General features: G+C 47.2%; 1 protein-coding gene across 5 annotated transcripts in view; it reads right to left on the bottom strand.

Annotated features, from left to right (window-relative positions):
• LOC125704650 (ADAMTS-like protein 1) overlaps positions 1–26395 on the bottom strand; it is a 112173-nt gene that overhangs the window by 52768 nt on the left and 33010 nt on the right. For 4 of the 5 annotated variants that reach the window (XM_048970528.1, XM_048970529.1, XM_048970533.1 and 1 more), the window contains exon 2: positions 24600–24719. The exons of the other annotated variant lie outside the window; for it this stretch is intronic. In XM_048970528.1, the coding sequence (XP_048826485.1) occupies positions 24600–24719 (120 nt within the window). The remainder of the gene's footprint in view (positions 1–24599; positions 24720–26395) is intronic. 5 annotated transcript variants of the gene reach the window in all.

Genomic DNA, 26395 nt, shown 5'->3' with positions numbered 1-26395 from the left:
GTGGGATCATTCTGGATAAGGAGGCTTCTCCTGGGAGCGAGAAACGACAAGCTGACTGATTACGGCCCACGAGCCAAGCCCCTCTACAGCCCCTGACGTGCTGCTCCCCTGGCCTCCCAGCAGCCTTTGCAAAGGAAATTATTTGTTGTTCCCTTAAACTAGTCCCATAAACTAAACCACTGCAAAGTAGTCTGTGCGCAGCTGTCACTGGTGATGCTAAATTAAAGCTCGCAGTTTCCCAAATCCTTCAGTCCCTGTCAGCTCTAAAAAAAAAAAAACCCACTCAAAAGGTGTATTTATGTTGTTTTTAATACAAAAGGGAAGCGCAAATCTTTACCCAAAAAAGCCTTTGGACAACAGTCAAATGCTGAGACTCTATTGTCAGCGTTTTAGGCCAATGCTGACATAGTGGCCCTGCAAACTGGGGGCTGCACGTTGCACGGAATCAGTGAACTTAATATCACTGGCTTCAAAACAATTCAATATTTTTATAATTCGCTGGACAAGAGACAAGCACTCGAAGACAAGAATCCCAAACTCCAGCCACTAAGAGACAGTAGTTTGGACCCAAAGGAAAACGACAGACTACAAATTGAATTTCATTTTTGACGGGGAAGTGAAGTGTCTGTGTACATCTGACATGCTTGTGTTATTTATGTGTGACCTGCACACCATGTGACCATGTGCGCTTATGGGCGGTATGCGTCACCGTTATCACTCCCGCAATTAGCAGGCCTCGTGTTTGCACAACCTACCAAGTAACAATGCAGCACAACTCCGAGACCGCTGGCCTGACAAGCGAAGGAATCGCCGCAAAAAGTATGATGTAAGCCAGGTGGAATAGGGCAAGTGACCGCCGAAGCGAACCTGGTCTGCTCCGATTGGCGGGTCGCACCTGGCGGCATGCCGGTGCGGGGTCCATGCCCCCCCCGACATGATCTGTGGGTTTGAACAGCAAGCAGAACCATTTCTCAAAAAGCCACCAGCGGAGTTTCCACAGTTCCCTGCGAAGCCCGAGACCGGGACAGCATTGATGTGGCCGGGTCTGATCCTGAACCAACGGTATTTATAACTTCCTCCGCTATGGGCCTCAGGTTCTTCATAACTCTGCCTGTTCACACGTGTCAGCTGCCCCCTTCCCCAACCGCCCGCTTTAATTACTTGTGAAGGTCCCAAACGCACACCCCACCGGCGCTCTGAGGAAAGCGGAGCCTCATGCCCCTCGCCCCCCCGGCCGGCCCCCATGACGGTATCTGGCCTGTGCGTGTCATTCTAAAAAGGGGAGAACTTTTCTCTTTTCACCCCAAGCACAAGGAGCAGAATCACATAAATCAGAGCTGTAAAGCTGAAGGAGTCGGAGGCAGCAGCGGTGGGGTAACCAAACGATGGGAATGCAGTGAGTGGACGACCACTGATGGACCAGATCTGGGGGGTGGGGGGACTGACAGCACAGTTAGCAGCCCCAGAGGGGTCACTGGTGATTTATAATCCAGCACCATCCATCCACCTCCACAGGAACCTTCCCAGAATCCCCTTCTCACATTTCCCCATCCTCGCACATTCAAGTGACTTTCCCACACCCAGAGCCAATTAGCACTGGCGCTAACTGTGTAGGCTCATCAGTTGTAATCTGCAGGGCCGCCCCCCCCCCCCCCCCCCCCGGTCTGTGTCCCCAGCACAAGTCACAAGCGTCTCACTCATAATCGATCACATCAGGTTTCACGTGACCACAGACCCTGCTGTAAAAACTGAAGGAACTGGGTCAATCTTTCGAATAAATTCAGCTGTGCAAAAGAGCCCAAAATTCACAAGGGACAGAATGCATGAAAGAAATTAAACCCAGAACTATGTCACTTCTGGTCCAATTCTTTTTCAGATACCCTACACTGTAGGGTAGAACAGCAGCACGGACCCAAGGGACTGAAGGTTGGTTGCTTTGGTCACCCCAGAACCAGAATCTTAGAAGGTGTCTGGTAGGCAGACCATCAACACAGACTGTCAGCTGCAGATGTTGGCTGGGAGTTAGAGGATAAACCAGTCTGTTCAAGAAAGAGGACAAACAATGGTACTGATTTCTTTCGCAAAACCAGCACATGTATGACAGAAGACTCTAAGCTTGAGAACTTCCATATATGTGTTTATGCTTTATATTCTTCAGTCATTACTAGTTCCAAGAGCAACAAATGCAGCTGAACAATGTGAGTAGACCGGTTTCAACATGCCAACTTTGTACAGATTTAATGAACTTTCATCATGCCTTACAAAATACAGTTAAGTTCAGATACACTATTCAGGGATAGCGGCTGCTTCACAAACTTCCTGGTTACTTAAATCGCTGAGGTTTCCATTTGACTGGTAGATTAATATCCCTTCGGTCTTCTAAACTTTGTGCTCGGTTAGTAAACATTAAAATCATTCGGCGGCAGCGGGAAGGCAGACAACACTGGCATCCAAGTTGTAAAGGCAGGGTCTGGCCAAGATGTCCCATCAGCCTTTGAAGTAGAGCCAGAGCATGCAGAGTGGAACAGAGCAGCTCAGTGAAGGCTGACGTGCAGTCTGGTAAAATCAGAGCAATCATTAGATACGCCGAGGTCAGGAAGGCAAGGCAGCAGCACCACCATGCCACGCAGGGAGATTGCAGGAGCAACAATTTGGATCGGAGTTCTAAACGGTAAAGTAAAAACATTGCAGATTTTTTTTTTTATAGGAGACACAGACCAGGGGGGTGCCACAGGTCACTGCTACAGTGGGCCTGCTTCCCAAGGAGATCTTATTTCTCACTTTCTGTGCTCATCATTTCAGATGCACTCTTCAAACCCAAGATATGGCTTGTGGCACTACAAAAAAATATACACGGTCAAAATACCTAATGGGCACATTGTGCCTGTTGCCGGACTTGCAGCAACCAAGGGACAGAAAAGAACTGGAGAACTGAGCCCCTGTGCTGTAAATCCTTCTGCACAGAAACCTCAGAAGGTCAGAAAAAGGAGTAAATGGGAAAGCCCCGCCCACATCAACATATCAGGTGCCACCTTCATAGATTACTTTTTTTTTTTTTTTTGGAGCTTAGCACTTCATATCGCGGGCATTTCCGCAGAGTGGGTAGGAAATCTGAAAGTCATGATGAGCAGCACGACCTGCAGTCGTCCCAGACAGCTCTCGGGAGCTGTTCCCTGCAACTGTAACTCCCGCTAAATGAAACCTCTCTCCATTCCCTGGTATAAACTAGCTTCACAGATGAGGTTGCTGGATTACCGTCCATGCTACAGAAGGCAAGCAAACGACAGACATACTCGGTGATGTCATCAGCATAAGATTGCTGTCCTGCTTTACACAATATACGTTTCCATCCTGGCACTTACTCAAATTACAGCTCAGTTCATGCGCATCTGAGAAGCTGTGTGGCACACCTGAGATCTTTAAGCGGGTCCGCTCATTCTGACTTAGCGCAGAAGTCATTCGCTGGTGATTGTGTTTAATTTAGCTAAGAATCTAACGATATACAGTCGACATTTCGTACTCGGCTTACAGACTGACAGCGCCAAGGTCCTATAACACACCCTGTTTAGGGAGGCGGGGGAATCCATCTGCTTCATATTAGTACGACAGGATCCCAGTTCAGATTCTAATAGTTTCTGATTTCAATTTCAAATACATTCCAATTACGCTTGCTTAAATTATGCGACAATCACAGTATCCTCAGGCATTGCATAGGATTCAGACCCTGGAATTCTTATGCAGTCCTGCTGGATCAGTAAGGACTTATATCCCCAGGATGTGGTACATAAACACAGATGATGCAACGGTCAATGATCGCCATACCATGATGTCATACCGGGCATTTACTCAGGTGATTAAAGCACAAACAATTCTATTAAAGTCAAAAGGTTGACGGTGTCTCTCGATCTCACTCTTACTAGCACTTAAACAAAATAAATACTAAAATGACCCCTACCGGCGTGCAGAATTTAGATGACAAGCTTGGTGTGTTTTTTTAATGAACTGGGTCATCTGATCTCATATGTATATTGTATGGCATATAGTTTCAAGACTTTAACATAAACTGACTCATATACGAACATATGCTTTTTGGTTTTCGGACATTTATTTTAGGTCGATCTCAGGCCACTTTGCAATGTTCCTTATATGGTCGTACAAATTCTGATATGCAATTTACGGTCAATATGGGGTCAATATGGACTTTTATCCTTTGGAATTGTTCCGGAGAAAAGTATCTATATTTAATGGGCTGCCTGTTATATACTGAGAAAAACTGGAAAAACTAAAAGATGGAAACTGGGCAACTGTTTTTTTTTTTGTCTCAGGGGATAGCAGGTTTTGCTGCTTATTACAGTGCATTAGTATTAGGTGTGTTAAAAATGCAGTAATACAGTAATAGAAAACACACGTGCTAAAAATCCTGATGATTTTTTTTTGGCCGAGCCCAGCTCTGTTAGAACGCTCCAACGCCAAAGTATTTTTATGAGACTGAGCGGAGGCTCCCGTGTCGCCGGCTGCGGTCTGCAGCCCAGCTGCGCGTCCACGCCGCGCGTCCTCGCTGCCCTGCCACTCTCCAGCCGCTCTGTCCCCTCACGGGGCGCCAGTGTTAGCTTAGCACTACTCCGGCCCTTTGGCTCCCACTCAGCAGGGAATATGTCATGTGCGAACTGCTCCCAGCAGGGTTCAGACTGAAACTAAAGCCAGGAGCCCCTGGAAGACGAGACCGAGGGGGCGGAGGCGCGAGGGGTTGTGGGTAGCTGACCTAGAGTCCCGTCACGCGCCTGCGGCTTCGCTACTGTGCAGCGGAAAGACGGGGGGGAATAACAATAATAACACTGTGCTAAATCACTCACAGAAACGGCATCCTCACTGCTAGGGAACTCTGGCAGAAACGCCTTTATCTTTAGCCTTCTTAAACTGCTGACAGTGCTGTCGGAGTAACCGACCGGATTCCCCCTTAACCTTCTGCAGATACTTCCTACGCCGCGATGCGCGAAGCTCCGCGAATCTGTAATCGGCGGGGAAATCGGCCCAGCAAAACAGGGCTGCGGAGAGCTGACAGCTCTCGGAAACACAGTCTGCGTCTGGGCTATCAGGAAAATAGCTGTTCCTTTTAGGCGGGTCTCGCAGCACTATCAAGAGGCAAAAATTTTGGGTGTATCTGTGCGTGAAAGTTGGAGCATTAATTTATGCACTTGCGTTCACGTGTATTTCTTTTGCGTTCTCGTAACTGTAAAATACCCGGCACTGCAGGAAACAGACTGGGCTTGCAATGATAAAAATGGCTTGAGATTGTAATTGGTTGCAGACCTTCTTCCCTTTTCCCCCCAGCTATCCAGATCACTGCCGACACATTAAGGCATGTTTATTGACACTATCGAAACTTGTACATGCATCCTGTTTGTGAATCTGTACTGGAACTTCAGAAACTGGGTGGGGCTTGTTATCATTAGCATATTAGGGCTAAGTGTCGTTACTCCACGTAGAATAATTACAGGCGGAAACAGCCTGTGCACATCTTAGGTGCTGGTGGTGACGGCCACAGCATAAAGGAGGAAGAGCGTATATCACAACCACAAAGCCTCAAACAGTCTCACAGTGAAGCAATGCATTTTTTAAAAATAAAGCCAATGTAAAACATAAACATATGAGCACTTTGTAATCCCAGGGTGCTCCGGGGCAGATACAGATCGACAGCTAGTCGGTAGAGCGACACGGATCACAAGCACGCTATCTGCGGGTCGTCCGTCTGTCTAGGAAGGCTCTCCAGGAGGGATCTTGGCTGAACTCGGCACCAAAGACCTTGCCTCCCAGCCATTAAACACGCTGTCAGCTCACCATTATAACAACGCGCCCAGAATTCCCAATGGGCACATAGGACATGAACAAACTTTCGCTGTGAGACTTGTGGACTCCCGGTGCTCCCGGTTTCCTGTGGGCCCCCGCACTGTGTAGGGCTCACGTGATAGACCTATGGACTTATGATGTCAGGGAAGAGATCGATGTGCCGCAGTCAGAAAACAGGCCGTCACAGCTGTACGTCACACAAAACTGTCAGAGCAGAGCAAGATGACGAGCAGCCGGGCCACACCATCCGCATTGCTGTGTCCAGGTCGAGGTCCTGGATCTGATCCACATCAGTCACCGCTCCTAATTGGCCACTTATGTGTGTATCTTCCATGCTGCCTTGGCAAGGCCCCTTAGCTGGCATGCCTGCGGGGTCGGATAAGCCCCAAATCTTGGCCTTCGCACGTACTCTCTGATGAAACGCGACCCCGAGGGGCCCTGAGCTCTTCATAGCTCCTTGCTTGTTTCACTTGGCGTCAGCCGCGCACGGCCGCACCCCCGCCAAATCTATACCCCCCCAGCAACCGTTCTGGCTCAAGCGGAGCTCAGAAAACAAATGGGGGGGGGGGGGGCATCAGGGTACTCCATCACACCTGTGAACTGGACAGAAATCCGCAGATCGATGAGTATCACATGTGGCACAGCTGACTCTTTATCTGCCGTGGCAGGACAGTCACGCATCCCCCAAGTGGGGCCCCTTTTTTTTTTGGGGGGGAGGGGGGGGATGATTGTGTGAATCAGTGCTTGCAGTACATGTGTTACTCTGCACTCCTGTATCCCACACCTCCAGTACGCCTCACCCACAGCAAGACTCCCAAGAATCCCCCCCCCCAACCCCAGCTTCTGTGAGAACCGTCTGTTCGTGGGTTGTTTTTTTTCTTCAGTGCTTGTGCCTCGGAAGCTCGGCAGGATCGCGAACTCTGTGGAAAACTGAGCTCATGCGTCGTGTGAAGATTCTTTCCCAAACCATTGGAATATAAGCGCCACAGTGCTAAATAACAGGTCAACAACAAAATATGTCCCGCAGGAAGCATATTACGGTTTTTCGGCCGAAGCCTCAAGATAAACACTGACCGAAATATGCAAGTTTCCTGCCCCAGAATATTCGGAATCTGGACGGCAGTGCAGAAAGTCTAATAGTTTGACTTTTGGAAATTGAATTCAGAGGCTATCATAGGAGCGCACGCCAAGGTTCAGGGAATGTAAATCCGAGAAATATGACCACAAGATAATGGCTAAAAAAAATACCTGACATCATTTTGGAAGGGGAACGAACATCAGATGCCTGTCAGCTCCCAGGACGAAAGGAAAAGAGTTTAATGAGGCAGGAGAATAGATTGTGACAGAACTGACGTCGTTGAAATCTTTTCTGAGATTTTTGTTGAGGTCATACCAAGATCGAATCTCGTTTTGACTAAATTATGTGTAAATAAATATCTCTTTTTGTAGTGCGACAAATATCTCAACTTAATGGCCCATAAAGCTGAATTTACATCTCTTGCTGCTATAATCTGTCCATCCTGCTCAATCGCATTCTGCTGTGTCAGTAGCACTTTAAAGATGCTGGAACCCCACAGAGATCACTCACACCAGGAGGGTCAAACAATGAGAGCCAATCAAAGGAGAAACATGACAATACTGCTGCATTATGGGAGGAATCTCGAGGCAGTACGAGACAGAGGGAATGGCATTGAGAGAAAGAGTACAGCAGCAGAGTGTGCTGGGGGGGGGGGGGGGGCGAGCGTACACCCAGGATGTGAGGCATTTAAGGTCAAAGGGGTCAACGTGATGATTTAGAAGCTGTGAGTGGAAGCGCAGGGAAAATTAGCAAAACAGTTTAAGTCCTTTTAAGAGAAGCCCAAGTCCAATGTGAGGCACCGACAGGCGAGATGTCAGCCCAGTCTGGGTCCCGGGACCCACATTTCTGGGCCAGGGGAGTCTCCTGTCAACTAAAGTTTCAAGCCATAGTGTAATCTGATAAAGGGTCCCTCGCTCTCACAGCCTAGAACTTGAGAGTCATACTGGTTAATTTGTGGAGGGGGCTAATGGTTTTACTTTCCAAAAAATCTAAACCTCCCCTTTTTCAAAAGCTTCTTTTATAAGAACTGATTTTATACTCTCAAAATTATTTTTGAAAGCCATGTTCGACGAAGTCCAATCTGACAATGATTTTGCCAGTACAACAACTCCATTCAGGCACAAAGGGAGTGTCAAAACAGTGTAATCAAGTGTTTAGTCTTAGGCACAATGCAGATGCAAATCACCAATTTACCAATTTTCCTATATATAGATAGGAGTGAGTCAGAGTTTCACAGACGCTGAAATAGAGCGCTGTAACTGCCAGGTGTTGCGTTTGCATTCAGCCAAATGGTGACATCTAGCGACCATCGTTTGTAATGGCAGGGGTCAGCTGGCAAATGAAAAGAAGGGGAAATAAAAATGAATGAAACCGTCACCACCTCGATAAAAAATATACAAAGATGATTACCCAGTTAACATCACAAACTAAGCTGATATTTAAATTTACATATTTACCTACAACAAACCTGTATGGCTCTAATAGGTCATCCGATACAGTGCAGGAATGCACACTGACATATGCACAGACACACATGCATATTTGCGAAGAACTCATTTTACTGTGATTTCCCTAAAGCAAATCTAACAAAACCCTAAAAAAAGACAAGGCAAAATTTCTAAGCAAAAAGTTTATGCGCTTCTGTGAAATATATTTTCCATCCATCCATCCATCCATCCATCTTTATACTTGCTTGCCCTCTGCAGGGTTGCAAGGGTCTGGGGCTTGCAGCGTTCTGAGAAGCTACTCACACAGGCCAAGGAATAATTAACTTGTTAAATAACCATCTTTTAGGTTTTACTGACGAAGTAAACTTACTCACTTTACTTTACGAAGTAAACTTACTCACGAAGACAATTGTCCAAAAAAAACATCAAAATACAAACTAACCCTATCCACATACAGTAGACTGACTCTCTGAAGTATTCTGAAGCCTGACATGCAGATACCAGGATGGCTTCACACCCTTTCAGTGAGCGACAACAGTAAGCCGGAGTCAACTCTGAGCTCATTCGCAGGTTCTGCATAACTGTCGATCTGATTGGCTGCCTCCAATGCAGCTGCATGCTTCATTGGCTACCGCTGGCAGCTCTCAGATATGCAGGTGCTCAGGTGTGCTCAGGCAGCATGATGGCTATAGAGGAGCAGGTGTGATACCGGCAGGCCCCTGGGCAGAGAGTGGGGTCTTCATCTCGCCCCTCCGAATCCAGTGACTCCCACATCCCACATCCCCCTGCCCCCCATCAGCCAGAGAGGATTCCAGGGCCCTTCCCAACGGTACCCCACAGATATCTGCCATTACTAACTCTCTGGCCCACTCCCAAATCTACAGGCATCACTCTAATGCGAGACGTGCCCCCCTTTCCCCCCACAGTGAGTGTGTGGGCCATTAATCTGATGGGATCCCCCATCTGTGGGCCTGGGTTTTGGCCCTGTTTGCTTTCGTGTTTTGTTAGCATTTAGTCCTGGGAAAATGTTACCGCGAGCGTCATTCATCACGGCGTGACACTGCCCCCACGTGACACCCGTCCCGCAATAAAACGAGCAAACGATGCCGGTGACGGCTTTGCAGTGAGCGTGTTCCATCAGCATGCGAGAACCCCCCCCCCCCCCCGCTGGCTCCGCGAAACGAGAAAATTTTCCCAGAAAAATTCCCGGGATGGGCAATAAATATTCCGGGAACCTATAAACACGCGGCTCAAAATGTACGGACGTCTGCCCGGTCCACTTTTCCCTGGCTTCCTCTAGTTCGCGTGGTTCTGGAATTAAGTGCACCACGAATGTAAACTGCTCATATGGCAAGTATCAATCGGCAAAATGAATAATAAAAATACGCCGTCGGATTTGCTACATTACAGGTACGGGCCAGTTGGTCACACAGTTTCACGTTTTTATTTGGATATTGCGTAATGAAGACAAAAGCTGATTCATGTAACACATAACAGTTTAACACTATAAGCCGCGGTACTTAAATATCAAGAGCATCTATGTATCAGTACTATTTAAGAGAATAACAGGAACCAGATATGTAAATGGCCGTGCTTATTATTACATATATAAATACATTCAAAATACAAGCATTCATTTCACAGCAGTGTCATTTCAAACCAAGACCGAGATCACAGAGTCACTGGGTGTACTTTAAATGGAAACAGTTGGATTTTCTTTTCAAATCGCTCACACTATCATTAGGGATACTTATTTGCTTAAGAGGGGCCAAATTCCAGAATCTGTGATAACACTGGCAAATCCAAAACACACACAGTGCCCCCCCCCCCCCCCCCCCCCCAGCCAAAACTCTGGTGCGCAGCATTTGAAATTCAAAGGCTGGAGCCGCTTTATGTAAATCGACTTCGTCGGGCTTACTGATGTCCGACTGGGTACCTGCTGATGTTTGGGCTGAGACAGGGGCGGGGGGTGTAAGGGTCAAGGTGGCAGGCTTGTACTGTGACAGTCACTTACTGTTGGACTTAACATGTGCCGTTTTGCCTAAGTGTAACATAATAAGCGCCTTAATTAATTAGTTCCCTACAGCACTGCTCCCAGCCCCAGAACAGGTGGCTAATTCCGATAAATTAGCCCAGTCCCACCAGCCAGAATCACAGGGGTCACAGGGGGAGATATTTTCCAAGAAATGTATGGAAATACAATCTAGCAGATCTGCCCTGGTTTGGGAGGGGGGTGTCCTCCCTCTTCCAAGCGCCGAAAGCCCTGTGGCAAAATCCCCCCGCCATCCAAAAATCATCCTCATGTCTGCTGAATAGGAGCAAATAAGCACCGTGGCGTTTGAGTCTCTGATTGGCTGATCCCTCGGAAATCTCCAGGTACCCCCCCCCCTCGCCATGCCCCGCTACTGTTTTTAATTACAGGTAACCATGGAGATAACAGAACATTAACGACAGTGCTAAACTAAATACACAAACAGATCTAAAAACATTTCAAATGTAAGTGTCGTTATTATATGGAATAAGTTTCTACTTTAATCAACATATTTATTATGCCTGATGTGCTATAAGCTGAGATCTTCAGTTGTCTTTAATACGTCGTGTAGAGTGAATATTTCTGTAATTCTCAATTATTATCGGAAGAGTACAGCCAGCCCGCAATATGTTTCCTGGAGGCCGACACACACAGGGCTGGGAGAGCGTTTGTTGTTTTTAAAAGCAGCCAAATCGCCCAGTACCATATCAAAACCACCAAGTGCAACTAACTTCTCTAAATCACGTAAGGTTGCTCCTGATAAGAGCCTGAATTGTTTTTTTTTTTTTGGGAGGGAGGTGGGCCCTCCTATAATGTTAAGAGAAAAATATTATGATTTCTATAGGTAAATAATCTCTGGAACATAAGGGAATGCCACCATGGCAGTATTTTCCGTACGTCGCTTAAATCATCCGAGATCAGACGCCTCATCTTGGATGAGTTAATGTCAGTGAGACTCATCCGGGATAAATCGGGTTTTCAAACGCAGCTGCGTAGATTAGTCTAGCTGGATCCAATCATCCGAGATCAGATGCCTCATCTTGGATGAGTTAATGTCAGTGAGACTCATCCGGGATAAGTCGGTTTTTCAAATGCAGCTGTGTAGATTAGTCTAGCTGGATCCAGTCATCCAATGATTGCGCATGCCTGCGCTGCTTAAAAGCCCATTTATACTGTATATGGAGTCTAGGAAACTCGATCGGCAAGTCTCTCATTGGCTTCCACAAAACGTCAAAAACAGGGCGCAATTTTTCACGCAATCCGAGCGGGACCTTTTCTTAAAGGGGTATGATGAAATGAAAGATTTAATATATACTAAAGGAAACGCATTAAGAATGGCCCAAACCAGAAAAGACGACTGGCGAAAGGTGTTTGACAAATTAAATGTGTAAGTAGTGTTTAGTTATTGTATATATCAATTGAATGTAGTAATTACGTTCATCTCCAATATTTCATTATTATCTTATTGTCATAATTACAGATCAAATACAAGCACAATCATGCAGGACATGGGAACAAGTTAAACAGAAGTACAAAAATATACTTCAAATTTTTTTATTTATGAAAACATTCCTTTTGAAGCTAACAAGGAGGCAGACAAAACCGTTTTTTCCGAAATTCTGGACAATGTGATTTATTACTGTGATTTTAAATTCTTTATAGAACTGTAATTTTTATTGCGTATACATTACCGGCAACGGCATAAAACGCGTCTTTAATTGTCTGCAATTGCGAATTGCCTGGCAAACTGTACTCTTTGAAATATATTCTGCATTGCCTACAGTATATAAAAAAGTGCCGCTTGCAAAATATCTCAAGGTAATGCACATTGTCTGTGTGGCTGTGAGAGCCCGACTTCGACTAGTTGCTAATAAATCTTTAAGATATAATATTCCATCTCGGCTGAAGCGGTATTTTTCGAAAAGAATATCATCCGGCAACAATAAAGGATCTTGCCAATCACGCAAAACCCTCTCACTTTGAAATTCCCTTATTATTTGTGCACCGAATGCAATTGGTCGCTCATCCAAGAATGGCGAGGCCATGACTGAACGGATTTCCATGCACGGACACTGATTAAGACTGTGAGCTAATCCTTGTTCACATAGAACAAACCTGCTCCGAGCAGGTTTGAGGATTTGGATGTGCTGCTATGACAACACATCCAGCAAGTTTCGAAAACCGACAGATTCCGGATCATGCCAAATCGTCAACAATTACATCCGGCTAAATGAGTAATCCACGTATGAAAAATACCCCCCATGCCACTGACTGTATTTATTTATTTTACAGGCCGTTTTGCCCAAAGCAATGTGAGGAAAATGGGTTTAGAGAGGAGAATCACTCTAAGTCCATTAAGAAGTGAGAGTGTAGGGCCCAACAGTGATATAACACTTTGTCAGCCATGGGATTCGAACTTAGAACCTTCTGGTCACAGACGCAGATGCTCTAATGCACAGAGCCGCACACGCTATCCGCTACAGCTAGACCCAGGATAGATAGAGAGAGAGAGTGAGATCCAGATTCTCTCTCTGGCAAGAAACCCTCCCCACAGCCCCTTGCTGGGCATCACTCAGGCTGCGGCTCCCAGCTACTAAGCAGGAAGCCTGGCATGGGCACAGGAACCTCTTCAGTGGCAACTTCACCACTAAAACATGGCAGAGGTTCAGGGGAATAAAAAATTGTGGGGGAAGGAGGTACGCACGAATGGGGCTGTTCGATTATCATGGGGGGGGGGGGTGCGTGGGATGAGGTTCGAGGGTCCGGCCAGTGCGAGGATCCATAAACTGCTCCACCTCCGGTCATCTCCCAGTTCTATTTGCCTCTCCCCTGCTTGCCTCTGATGGCATTTTGATTCTAACCGGCAACAGGCCATAACAGGGTATAAAATCCTCTACCTTTTCTCTTTTTTTTGCCAGGAATGCAGGCTGCTTTTGGGGGACGTGCAGGTTGTAGACGTTTGTAAAATGAAGTGAAAAAAAAAACATGTTCCATGAGTCAGCCTCCTATCTGCGAGACGCCTTTCATCTCCACGTCGGACGGCGTAATCGTACAATAAACGGCGAGCTCCGAAATGCCGCTCTCCTACTGCAAGGCGCGCTAGCCCACCTTGTTTCTGTCAGTGCTGAGCTCTTGGGAGGCGCGGCTGACCACAAATAGAAAGCAGTAAAATCATAACTGAGAGCCAGAGAGAACTGGGAGGGCGCTGAGCAGGGAAAGTGGCCTCGGAGTCTGTGAAGCTGTTTTCCAATTTTGTGGCCTGTAATTAGAAAATTGCCTGAGAGAGGTTTTAAGCGGACAGTTTGTGTGATCTGCTGGGGAGGCCATGAGAACGCTGATCCTGCTTGAATTTCCCGCATTTGTGTAGCCCTGTTTCACCTATACGGTGCGTCCGGGTCGGTCTCCATTCGCCATCCTCGATGAGAAGTGCTTGGGGCGTGTACAGATACTTCTTCCGAATGTTCTGAGAGCAGCAAAGCGCAGCTGAAGAGGCTTCGCTCACACTGCCATTGAGGCATTCAGCAGAACTGGGAGCAGATACCAGAATCCAATCCTTGCCAGTCCAAGAGACATAGCAGGTTTTGTGACAGGTATTTGACCTCTCGTCCCCCTGTGCGGGAAGTCCAACTCGCACAATCAGAATCACGAACCGTCTTGGGCGTTGGCTGTCAAACACCTAAATGCTTGGGTGATGATGCCCCTAAATTCTTGTTTGCACCCATGATGAGACAATATGGTAAAAAGATGCAGTTTCTCTAAACACAGGGTTACACACCACATGACGCCAACAAATAAACCCTAGAACCAACGTGAGAGTTGGGGTCATGCATGAGAGAATGACACATTCCTGTCCGCTACACGCATGTCATGGCACAAACATTCATTCAGCTCATGTTTTGGTAAACACACCTCGGAAGAGCCTGCCCATGCCTCTGTGCTGGGTGGTCCCATCAGCAAGCACACATTACGCCATGCCGGTAGATTACGTCACATGACCGCGGCGGGTCGCGCTACACGAGGGGCCTCGGTCGATGTCCCGCGCATTACGCATTTTGCACGGGGCGAGACGGTTTCATGTTCGTGCTCTTCTGGCCGGATGAGACAGTTGTGAAGCAGGGAGCCAGCTGAGGGGGAACGGAATCCCTTGGGAATAACCCCAACAAGCCACAAAAAAACACAGAAACATGTATATACATAGAGACACACGCAAGTCCTATAATTTGTAAGTCACAGATGGTGAGGGCTGTTCCCTAGGGTTTCCGAGCGGCAGGACTATTCCAGTGGTCTCAGCGTGTCGGGCGAAGCCCACATCAAGGGCCGCTGGGGTTTAGCACTCGGGCGTCTGGGGGGGGAGTCCGGCGAACACACAAGTCGAGGGAGCGAAGGCAGCGACATGCGAGAAACCGGAATCGGGGGGGGGGGGGTGGATCAGTGACACGTCCAAAAGCGCCTCGGTTTACGGCGCGTTCCACGGCGCTCAGCACTTTCTCACGGCTGCTGCCGGAGAAGCCAAAAAAAAACAGAAGGCTGGGAGAAACTATGTCTGCTTTGTGGCCTGTGTTCCGCCGAGGGTGCGAACATGCCCAACCCCCACCTGAACACACACACACACACGCAAAACTCTAATCCCGACATGACGACCCTAACCCCTACGCAACCCTAACCTTAACCATGAGTGACCAACCAAAATACGAGACTTATGGCATTTTTACTTTTTTGACTGCATTCACAGATCTTTGTGGGGACCTGAAAAATGGTCCCCACAACGTAGTATAAACTTAATCCACACACACAAATACTGCATAACTGTGTGCAGGAAGGGTCAGAAAAGTCAAAGATGGCACGATGCTTCATGGACCATTTGCGCAAGAACAAGTCCATTGCACTGCTTCCTTTTGCATGTCCCATCTTGCTCTCCTTTGAGACAAACAAACAGAAGGTAAATAAGCAAGTTTATTTAAATTATAAAGTTGGCTCCCTCAAGTATTTTTTCATATGCCATTGCATACAGAGATATATACCGGTGACAGAGAAGCTTGGGGTCCATGTGCAGGGTCACCCCATTCATGTCACACCCCTGGGGGATTTCCGGGGTTAGGGGTCTGGCTCAAAGGCCAAACAGATGCTTCATAGACTCCGCTAGTTGTTAGGACCCACCTCCTCTACAATCTAATTTCTCTGAACCAATCATTTTTCGTTCTGCACTCTGACCATTTATGTGTAATTAAAACTCCCACGAGCCAAACTGACGTGCGACCTGATTTGTTGAGGGAAAGACCTGAACCAACGACATTCCACTGACAAGTACAGATGCCTCACCCACCGAGCCACACGCAGCAGGGTCGACCCCTCACTGCTTTCTTTCTCCTTGCCGGGTCCCAAGGGGCCAAACTGCTTGGTGACCAGTGAAGTGGCATGTTAACAAGCAAGCAGGCTCTCCCACAGCTTGGGGGGGCTAAAATTAATTTCAGGTGGAAACGGGGAGCATGACACAAGGGAGTCAGTCTGGAAACTAAAGCCTGCTGCAGGGCAAACCTGCCGTCGGCAAGTGTTTAAAGCTTACAAATCCAAGGCCGTACCAAAAAAAAGAAAAAACATGCTTCCAGCGAGGTGTGAACGGCCTCCCTTGCCCTGACCCGGTGCCCGTAGAACGTTCCAGAGTCATGCTCAAGCTGCGTCATGGTTCAGCCTGTGTTTATTTCCTGCACGCAACATCCATCTGTCTCCAAGCTCCATGCTGGGGGTCGATCGTATGGCGCACATCTGCCATTTGAAAGCGACTGGCTGCTCCGTTCGTTCACCCCGGTAAATGTTGCTTGACGTTCATGACGACTGGGGGGGGGAGCTCCCTTTATAATCAAGCCATTTGACCTTGGCCATCAACAAAAATGGGGACAGGATAGCAAAGAAAATGTTAAGCCATGCTAGCCTATCATGACCCCCCTCCCCTCAAGAGACAATGGATCAATTTGACCACCAGTCTTCTCAGTTTCGAAGTTGCAAGATCTTCATGATAATCGTACTTAGAAGGCTAGAGAAAGATATTCATATCAAATGCCTTCGAGGACTGTGCCTTCTGGTGACTTCTGAATAATGGATCCCCTACTGGATTTGATGACACTAACAAGTCATACAGAAGCAAGCATCATACCAATAGCTGAGGTTCACTGAAGGAGCAATACCATGGCAACTAGCACTGAAGTGGTATCTCTTAATGAACTTGAGGATAAGAAATATGGTGGCTGAAACCCTTTAAGCTGGGAGGGGGCATGGCTAAGAGAGCGCTCTGTGCTTGAGCGAGAGAAAGAAGTCTTTTAACTGAAGGACATCTCTCAGAAATTGGTTGCTCAAGTGGAGACGACAAACTGAGTCCCCAACTAGGCCAAATAAGGTGCTTAACAGGGACGTGCAAAATCCTGTAAGGAATATGAGCTTAACCCAATGTGGCAATGAAGCCCAATGGAGGACAAGTTACTGGTGGGGAAAGAAGCAAGGGGAGGGTCTACCCAAGGACAGGGATTAAGGAGATACGAGAAAAAGGAAGGCAGCCCCATCATGATGCTCTTCGCCAACCACCAACCCTTCAGAGTCAAGGGCGTGACAACTCAGGCTCCACGGTGTCTGGCTTGAGGCGTCTTTGCATGCGCTTCCCTCTTCACTCTGAACCTTCCCAGCACCCCCTCCCCCGAAGGGTGCTCCAAAACACAAGGGCCCCCCTGCACATACGTGGCATGCCTGACCCCGATTTGCAGCCATTACATGGTTCCATGGTCTTAAATGACATAATTAGCGTGTCTGTCCTCTTGATGGGTGTCAGCACATGCTACGAAAGCGCTTTGGACCCTGAGACTCGGGCAGACCGAGAGGCGACACATTCCGACCACCGCTAGCCGTCGCCAAGGACCCGGAGATCTGGGGCACGGCGAGCGGGGTCACCGAATACTCTTCAACTTGACATGGGGGGGGGGTTATATGGGTAAGGTTCACCCTATGACCTGCCCGCTCGTGGATAATCCGAGCACCAAAGTGTTGTATCAGCGCTCATGGGGGCCAGCAGGAGACAAGGAGGAAAGGCAGAGCTGAAGCGCGAACCGGATCCCCGATCTATGCAGTTACATCAACGTCGTCCATCACAAAGCGCGGTCTAGACAGCATTCCGACTGCCCAGCTACCTGGAAGCGTCAGCCAGGTTGGGGGTGGGGGGGGGTGGGGGGAGTGTCACCTAACACATAGCAGCCAGGCACCTGTGTGTCTCATTCTGATCACACTGGTTTTCATCCCCCCCCCCCACCATAAGGGTCTGTAACGCTATCCCCACAGATCACATTACCCACTCTTAGCCCCCCCCGAACTGCCAAGGTGATGTGAAGTCTCCTTCCCCACTTCTGACAATGTCATGGATCCTGCTTTGAACAGACCCCTGTCTAAGATACTTGTGTGTCTGTGACATGGATGTAATGCACTTGGAATCAGGGTGGCCTCTGTCGTAATACAGGGAGATTTGATGGCGGTGTCACTAGAAGATAATCCCTGTTGTCACCATCCCTATCATACATGCATACCATTGTCTGGACATCATACTAACTGTCCAACTAAACAGAAAGTCCATAGGCTTTACCCATTAAAGCTAATATAAATGCATTTTGACAACATCTGTACTCAAGAGCTAAGTATTTATCTGTTATGCTCTCTAGATCCACTTGTCTACAGGTATTCCGGACCAGAGGTTAAAATGCACACAGCACTTAGTGGGGGTTATGGGGTTAGGGACTCAGAGTCAGGGACATTGTGGTGAGGGACACATTTGGACAGATGAGTCATAGTCAGGGACATTGTGATGAGGGACACATTTGGACAGATGAGTCATAGTCAGGGAGATTCTGCTGAGGGACACACTTGGACAGATGAGTCATAGTCAGGGAGATTCTGCTGAGGGACACACTTGGACAGATGAGTCATAGTCAGGGAGATTGTGGTGAGGGACACACTTGGACAGATGAGTCATAGTCAGGGAGATTGTGGTGAGGGACACACTTGGACAGATGAGTCATAGTCAGGGAGATTGTGGTGAGGGACACACTTGGACAGATGAGTCATAGTCAGGGAGATTGTGGTGAGGGACACATTTGGACAGATGAGTCATAGTCAGTGAGATTGTGGTGAGGGACACACTTGGACAGATGAGTCAGAGATATTTCTGATGGCTCACTTTTATGTTAATGCGCAGGCTTTCCTCCCTTTTCTACGTAAAAAGGCAGCACAAATTATTTTTTTTAGTTCACCTCACCCCCCCCACCCCTTTCAATGGCACCATTTTGCCATGACTGCCAGTGTAAATGTTTTCTTTCTCTAGGAACGATTAATCTTTGTGACATGCAGGAGGGAGTGAGACGCTCATACGAAAAGCCTCCTACTGCGATCTGCGAGGCTTCTTCAGAACCATCCGGAAACACATTCATGGCTTTGGAAAAGAAGGGGCTTTATGGCGTCCTGGGTTTGGGCTAATTAAGCAGTATTTGTGCTGGCATTTGAGCAACGCCAATGTAGAACATATTCTGGAAAGGTTCGGAGCTATCAGGCAATGGTCCGATTCGGAGGATGGAGAAGGTGCCAGGACGAAGCTCTCTGGACTTCCTACTTTAATTCTGGAGGTACATCAATGATGGCTTTGTCAAAGGTCAAAGTTCAAGAAGCATGTTGATGAGATGGACCGATGCCCAGGCCACTTTTGTTTCAGATTCTGAGCATTCCGAACGGCAAAGATCGCATACGTGCTTTATAGTGCCTCTCCTGTATGTCTCCTTTACATCTTGTAATTCAAAATGCGTTTCCATCATACAAATTAAATTTTACGACTGATTTATATTTGCCATAAAATGCGTGACAATTTATACATTATGGGATGTTTCAAACTAATTGCTTCTCCCAAAAGAAAATGTCAATGCGATTGCGCATTTAACAGCACTGACAGGTCACAGAAAATAAAGTGAGCGTTGGAGGGGGTTCGGGAAAATCCCAGGAGGAGACTGAGGGGGGGGGGGGGGGGGGTCACAGGGGGGGGCTGTGTCTGTTTCTGATATTGTACAATGTACAGCGCTGTCAAGGATCCTAAAAGCATGTAGCAAGATGTGAAGAACCTTCACTTCACTGGAAACAGACACACGCTCCATCCATCTTTCATACCCTTATCTGGCACACAGACCAACGCTGGAAACAGCACTACCAATAGAGCCATCACAACACCCAAGAGATATATTAATATGTTTAATACTTGCAGTAATATTTCATTTTTGCTGTGGTTGATGTGTTTCTTACTTTGCCTGACACTGCCTGACGGTCAAAAAGTTGGAATTTACTGATCTGAGATGGGTCCCCTAGAGATGACAGCTGTGACACTGTAAACATTGTTTCATGATAGTAGTTTGACTTGGGAACACCCTGCAGTCTCTAAGGCGTAGTAAAAGGCGAACAGCAGGCAGCCGTTTCTGCACTAATTGCCGCAAAGGCCTCGGTGGTTGGCTTGTGTCATGACAATCGTGCCTCTAAATCTCTCCTCTCAGCTCCTTCCCCGATTGGGCGACGTGGCATGTGCATGTCAGCCGGGCTTCTCTGGCTGAGGTGGGGGCCTGCTTGGGACAGTTCAGCACAAAATAAAACCAAGTAAGAGAATGAGCCACATGTTGACCAGACTGGGTGTATCCTGTCCTTCTTTCTGGGAGCCAAAGCTGGACTGACCATCCGGCATACTGAGTTATAACAGGGAACCCCCCACCCCCACACTTGGTAAAATGTGTCATGTACAGAGTTCCATTCAGGTCCAGAGAGTAAAAGTCTAGACCGGGATTTTGTTCCAACCAACCAGTTCAGTACTCTGTGACTGTGACTCTTCATGCTCAACTGGTTGGTTGAAACAAAATCCCGGTCTGGACTTTTAGTCTCTGGACCTGAATTACCCAACTCTGGTGGTGTATCAATCGGCCAAACATTATCATGGGGGACCCCAAAGTCCAGGGCCAAGTTTTAATTCCAAGCCTGGCTGGCCAGACTCTGTGAGACTTAGCCGGTTTGAATACTGTGCCTGGGATCAGAAGGTCGCTGGTTCCAATCCCAAGGTTGGCTTGGTGATTTCACTGTAGGGCTTATGAGCAAGGCCATTAAGGCTCCAAGGACTGTCTGACCCAGCCTTCAATACTGCATGTTGCTTTAAATAAAAGCACCTGCTGAATATAGAGAATATACTATATGATTTATATATACTACATGCCCTGGTATGACCTTAACAACGACAATGAACACTAATCAGTGATGATGCAGAAAACCCAGCCTCATGAACTTGGGCTTCCAGGCGATATCGGACATCAGTAATCATTCTCCTTGGGCAGCCCGACCAAAGTGACTAATCTGTCCCATTCAGGAGTCTGTTCTGATGGTGAGAGATTCAAAGTGGAGCTACGGGTTAAAAACCTACACACACATCAACAGAGTGACTCCATTACCGTGGCTATTAAATAAGCCAAACTGACTTGAAGCTATCATAATACATAAAGTATCCATTACGTTCTGAAAAGCTAGGGTAAGCACTGCAGCGATGTGGTCCTCTCTTGTATGAATCAACCCATCGCGTCCACATCTCCCCGCTGGAGTCGTGCCAAGCCGATCGTGCCGTCATTCACATCCCGCAGCGCCATGCTACACTTGACACCACAAAAGGCTGCGTGTTGACATCGCGCATTCCAACGTACACCTGGGGAGGAACAGAGGGCTTTTGGAAACATGCTTTGCTTCAGATCATTTTGCTCCTGACTGAAGGAAGGGAAGAAAAGTCACAGCTGAAGAACTTTTTTTTGTAGATCAGTACTTGGCACGACAGTCAGTGGTTTCAGTAGTGTACGTAACGACGCTGTGAATGAAATTTAGCTACACTCATTAGCTTACATGTACAGAAATGGCCTGAGGAGGCTTTGGAAAGGAGATGAGCCTCTTGGAGATGTGGACCATGGAGCTGACTGCAGCTTAGTGATTCTCCTACCATCCCAAGCGAGTTAAGCTCATCCTCCAGCTAAGGGGAAGCTTGAAAAAATCCTGACCTCCCCGATTTTTACGTTTCTTAAGAACAGGTTTTTACCAATAAACTATATATTTTAAATGATCGTGCGCGACCACATACATTGCAGCTAATTCATTGTGATTACAGTGATTTTATTTTTAAAACTGCATTTCAGAATGATGTTTAAATTGAAAATACAAAATACCTATGGTCTATTTGCTGTGCGATTTTTAATTCCTTATAGTACATAGAACAATTAGTATAATTAGTATAAATAAGTAACTAGTCTTCTAATGATGAGCACAGGAAGCGTTTTTACTGACTCACAGGATTTCACGATGATGAGGAATATGGGTCTGAAACATGAATATTTCTGTATTTCACATACAAAAATCGTTACATTTTTTTGACACTGTGTATAGCTACTGTACACCACTGTCTACACTTACACCTGTGCACAACATCTGTACTCAAGAGTTAAGTATTTATCTGTTTTGCTGGAAGCAAGCTGGGGACTGACAGCTCCTTCCTACAAGCAGAGAAGAACAAACTCTGCTCCCCCAGGGGGTCATTTTGGAACTAGAGGCACACGCACACATGCAACAAGTGGGACAGAAATGGGGGAGGACCCCCAAACGAAATTAAATAAACAAACACAATTACCGAGAACATTTCTTCCACTCAAGTAGTAAACACATGTCAAAGCATGCCATCGGAGCTCATTTCTCATGTTTACTCGTATGCTCCCATGGCAACTTGAAGCAAACCAGGGTGGAGTGTCGGCTCTGAGGCAAGGGATCTGTCCCAGCAATCAGAAGGTTGCTGGTTCGAATCCTGTGAATGCCAAGAGTGATTCTACTCCTTTGGGCCCTTGAGCAAAGGCCCTTAACCTGCAATTGCTTTGTCCTGGGAATGACGTCAATCTACATCCAGCCCTGCAAGCAGGTCCTCTAACTTTCAGGGAAAATTTGCTGGTGGGTGGCAGGATTTCCACTCCAGCCACTGGGGGAAAAAAAAACTCACACTGTTCCATTTGGACTAGTGTGGTGCTGAGGTATCACCCAGCTTATTACCTCATCCCTGATGATGGTTTGTCTTGTGGTGGGTGCAGTAATGCACTGCAATCAGTGCATGCTCCCTACCTTATGCTGAAACTGCAAGTTAACTGTGAGCTGAACGGAGCCACAAGCTGTATTTTAGACCATCAGGTATGGGGGGGCACCATTTAATTAAACCACCCGTTTGCCTTCCTGTGCCTAATTAAAGTGTTATTAAAGCAGAAGCAGGCCAGAGTTAGAAGCCTAACAAAACAACACAAAACACATTCACAAGGCACATTCTCTGTGTTAGCCAGCCACTCTGCCCCCTCTCAGACGGCGTATTGAGAGGAAGGCTGTCCTCATCCTAACAAATACCTTTTCACCAGACTGAGGTTCGGAAAGCACTTCTGCTCCGTCAGGCTGAGAGGCTGAGAAGGAGCTTCTACCCTCAGGCCATCAGATTACTTGACACATTATTGACAGTTATAATTTAACATTCGATCCTTACTCCTGCACTGTGCACCTTATCCCTGATTTTCCTGTTTATTTTTTTTCCTTTTTCTTTCTTTTCAGTATAGCTTTATTGGGCCCTATTTATTACATATTTATATTACTGAGGTTTTATGTTTTATTGAAATCACTATTCTTCATTAAGCAGAGTTGTCCACCTTGCATATCGCTGCAGGTTGCAGCTGGACTGTATACCTTGCATGTGACAAATTATACCCTTGAACCTTCCCAGAATCCTGCTCGCGCATAAATTTGCAGCTCATAAAAAATGCACAGAATTCTAACACTGTCTCCAGGCTACACATTTATGTAAATGTCTGTAAGTCTGTCAGCGACGATACGATTAAAAATGCGATCAAATGATCGAGCGCTGGCCGACAGAAAAATACAAACATCAGAAGTTGGCATGAATGGTAAAAAAAAGCTAACAGAGAAACTGAATCAGTTCTGATAAATGAAAGTGCTGACTCGCGTCTCACTTTTTGATCTAAAAAGACGGCAGCCGACCTGAGTGCGTTGATCCTGGTTTGCGTTGCGGCCATAATTTCACGATAATTATAGCAGTTAAAAAATAAACATGTGGCAGAAGGAGTTATTAAGTCTGAGATCCTGGTTCATTAGGTCACGTCCTTTCACCAGAATTAATCAAATACAAAAATCATAAATTACAAATGGCTTACAAATTGCGTAAGAAGGCCCATTCAGGGGCGTCTGTTTGGTCTCACATGGGCGCCACGAGGCCAAACCCTCATTGGCCAAACCCTCATTGTAGCCACCCAGTCTCAAAGGCTGGGTGGCTAATTTTCCAAGGAGCGACTGTGAAGTTTCACTCATCGCCGGCGAGAACCACACAGCAGCGACATTAAAGCGATGAAAGTAAAAGTGGACCCAGATTAGGGAGGGACTTTAGCCCACACAGAAACTACCCAATCTCCTGTGCAATAAGCACTGGAACAGACAGAAGTCATAGCTAAGGGAGAACAAATTCCAGCTGTACTGTGCCTCTGACATATAATTAAAGTTTATAGCATGTTGTATAGATGTAGAGACAGCTTGGGGCCTCTTTGAAGATTATGATCTGGGACCTGATCTCACAATCTTTCCAACACCATCCAGCCCCTATAGTCACGGGCGTAGCTAGATATTTCGGGCTCTCTGACATAATGTCACCTCAGGCTAATCCATGGTAGAATTTGGGGGCCCTGTAAAGTGCTGGGCCCCCTGAATCTGCCAGGGTATCCATGCCCCTTCTGTGGCCCCTGTAATATGCTGGGCCCCCTGAATCTGCCAGGGTATCCATGCCCCTACTGTGGCCCCTGTAAAGTGCTGGGCCCCCTGAATCTGCCAGGGTATCCATGCCCCTACTGTGGCCCCTGTAAAGTGCTGGGCCCCCTGAATCTGCCAGGGTATCCATGCCCCTACTGTGGCCCCTGTAAAGTGCTGGGCCCCCTGAATCTGCCAGGGTATCCATGTTCCGCTGATGTACCTGCCCATAGCCTTACTCAGCCGGACAGCTTAATTTATGGTCTGTAAATGTGAGAGGCCCGATTCTGCAGAGCTGAATATGCGGGTTGAGCCATTCTGGGCCTGAACTCACCGGGTCGTCGGGCTTGTGTGCCCCTAGAACTTCGGTGGCTGACTCCTCGGGGAGGGGGTCCCGGCGGATCAGTGTGAACTCCCTCAGAAACACCTTCCGATCACTGACCTCTGCCCCCACCTGGGACAGAACAGCACAAATCACAAAGCAAGTCATTTAACTAGGAAAACGCACATTCACACACATAAACATACAAATAACATGTCTTTAAGTCAGGAACGTCGCAATAAATGCTGCAAAGTAGCCTAAGACAATGCTCCAGTGAAATAAATTTATATTGCATAATTAACTGTGACAAAAATAATGTTCCCACGGAATTAATTCATCCATCCATCCGTAGATACTTTTTCAATAATCTCTTGTCATAACAGGATCACAGTGTTGTTTGGCTGACAAAAGAATAGGTTATGAATCAGGCTACTTCCTGAGTGGGTCATTGGTTCGTTTGCATAGCTGCATCAGTGGCATCAAAACACTTAGCATTCACCGAAAAAAAAAAGAAAACACTCACAGGAAATTCAGCTGACTGATTCTCCCGTATTTCTGATTGGGCCTGCAGTTCTGCGATTTCCATTCTCTGCAGTTATGAGGCATGCAGCATGCGAGACCGCCCCAGAGGCCGCAGCTGAGTGCCGCAAAGTAATCAGGGATGCACAAACTACAGAACCTGCACCTTCGCCAATTCCTGGGGGGGGGGGGGGGGGGGGTCATAAAAACTAGCCCGTGGAAGGCTAGAGTTGGGATGGCGCAGGGGCTAGAAGCAGGTCCCTCTCTGCTAGGCAACGCTTGCAAAACACACACTGCCCAACTGTGGGAACGGCCAATCGGCCAGCGCTAAATGTGACAAGTGAAATCTGCAATAACTCCCCAAACCGAGCAGCGCTGATGCCAATCAATGCACGCTCACTATTCATCAGCCACATCTGAATAAACAGATCACCATTCTGATAATCTCCCAAGGGGCACGTAAAGGCTGCAGAATGGGGTGGACGACGGCCTAGCACACATGCTGGGTAAAAAAAAAAAGCACACACACAGCCCTATGCACTGTAACTCCAGAATCGTCTGCTGCCTCATTAGTCAGGGCCGTGTCCCCTCTCCTGAGACGCACTCAGCCCCCTCACGCCCTGGCTTAGCTCTGATTAGCTTAAGTCAATACCGGTGAGAAAGTCACCACACAACCCCACCGAAAACACCTCATAATATGGCAACATCACCGTGGAGACGTTCCCCAACCAAGCCCATCAAATCTGACATGCGAGCTGGAGAGCCACTGGGCACCCGGGTGGGACAGCGTCAACACCAACCCCCGGAAAAAGCCCCAAAAACTGGACAGGCATTTCTCATTAATGCTGGCGTGAGTAACGACGTGGGCGTTAGCCTGAATATAACAGGCTTCCTCTGTCCAGCCATTCCACAGTTACGCTTTTTCCACTCGCAGATTAATTCCAGTCCTAATCCAGCCCCGTTTCAGCCTATTTGAAACTTAATTCCAGAGCCACAACAGCACATAAAAATGAAATAACAGATCGAATTAAGCAGCCCCCGTTCCAGTATGGAACCACAGCCAATTTTGGCCCACTACAGCCACCACCTCACATCAAGCGCGTCACTTTCAGCTTTCGCTTGTCAACCCGAGTGTTCAGACTGGCTGCAATTAAAGATTTATATTTCTCCCCCATCCCCACAGTGACCTACAGGTCTGAGCAAATAATAAGAGCATTTATATAACAAACAGACGGCATCAACACAAGTACATCATGGGTAAGTGCAGCTAATGTCCAGAAGATTTGCGA

Source organism: Brienomyrus brachyistius, chromosome 12, assembly GCF_023856365.1.
Source record: "Brienomyrus brachyistius isolate T26 chromosome 12, BBRACH_0.4, whole genome shotgun sequence".
In the NCBI taxonomy this organism is placed as follows: Eukaryota; Metazoa; Chordata; class Actinopteri; order Osteoglossiformes; family Mormyridae; genus Brienomyrus; species Brienomyrus brachyistius.
Note: the sequence above shows the minus strand (reverse complement) of the source record. Positions and strands in the feature narration are given on the sequence as shown.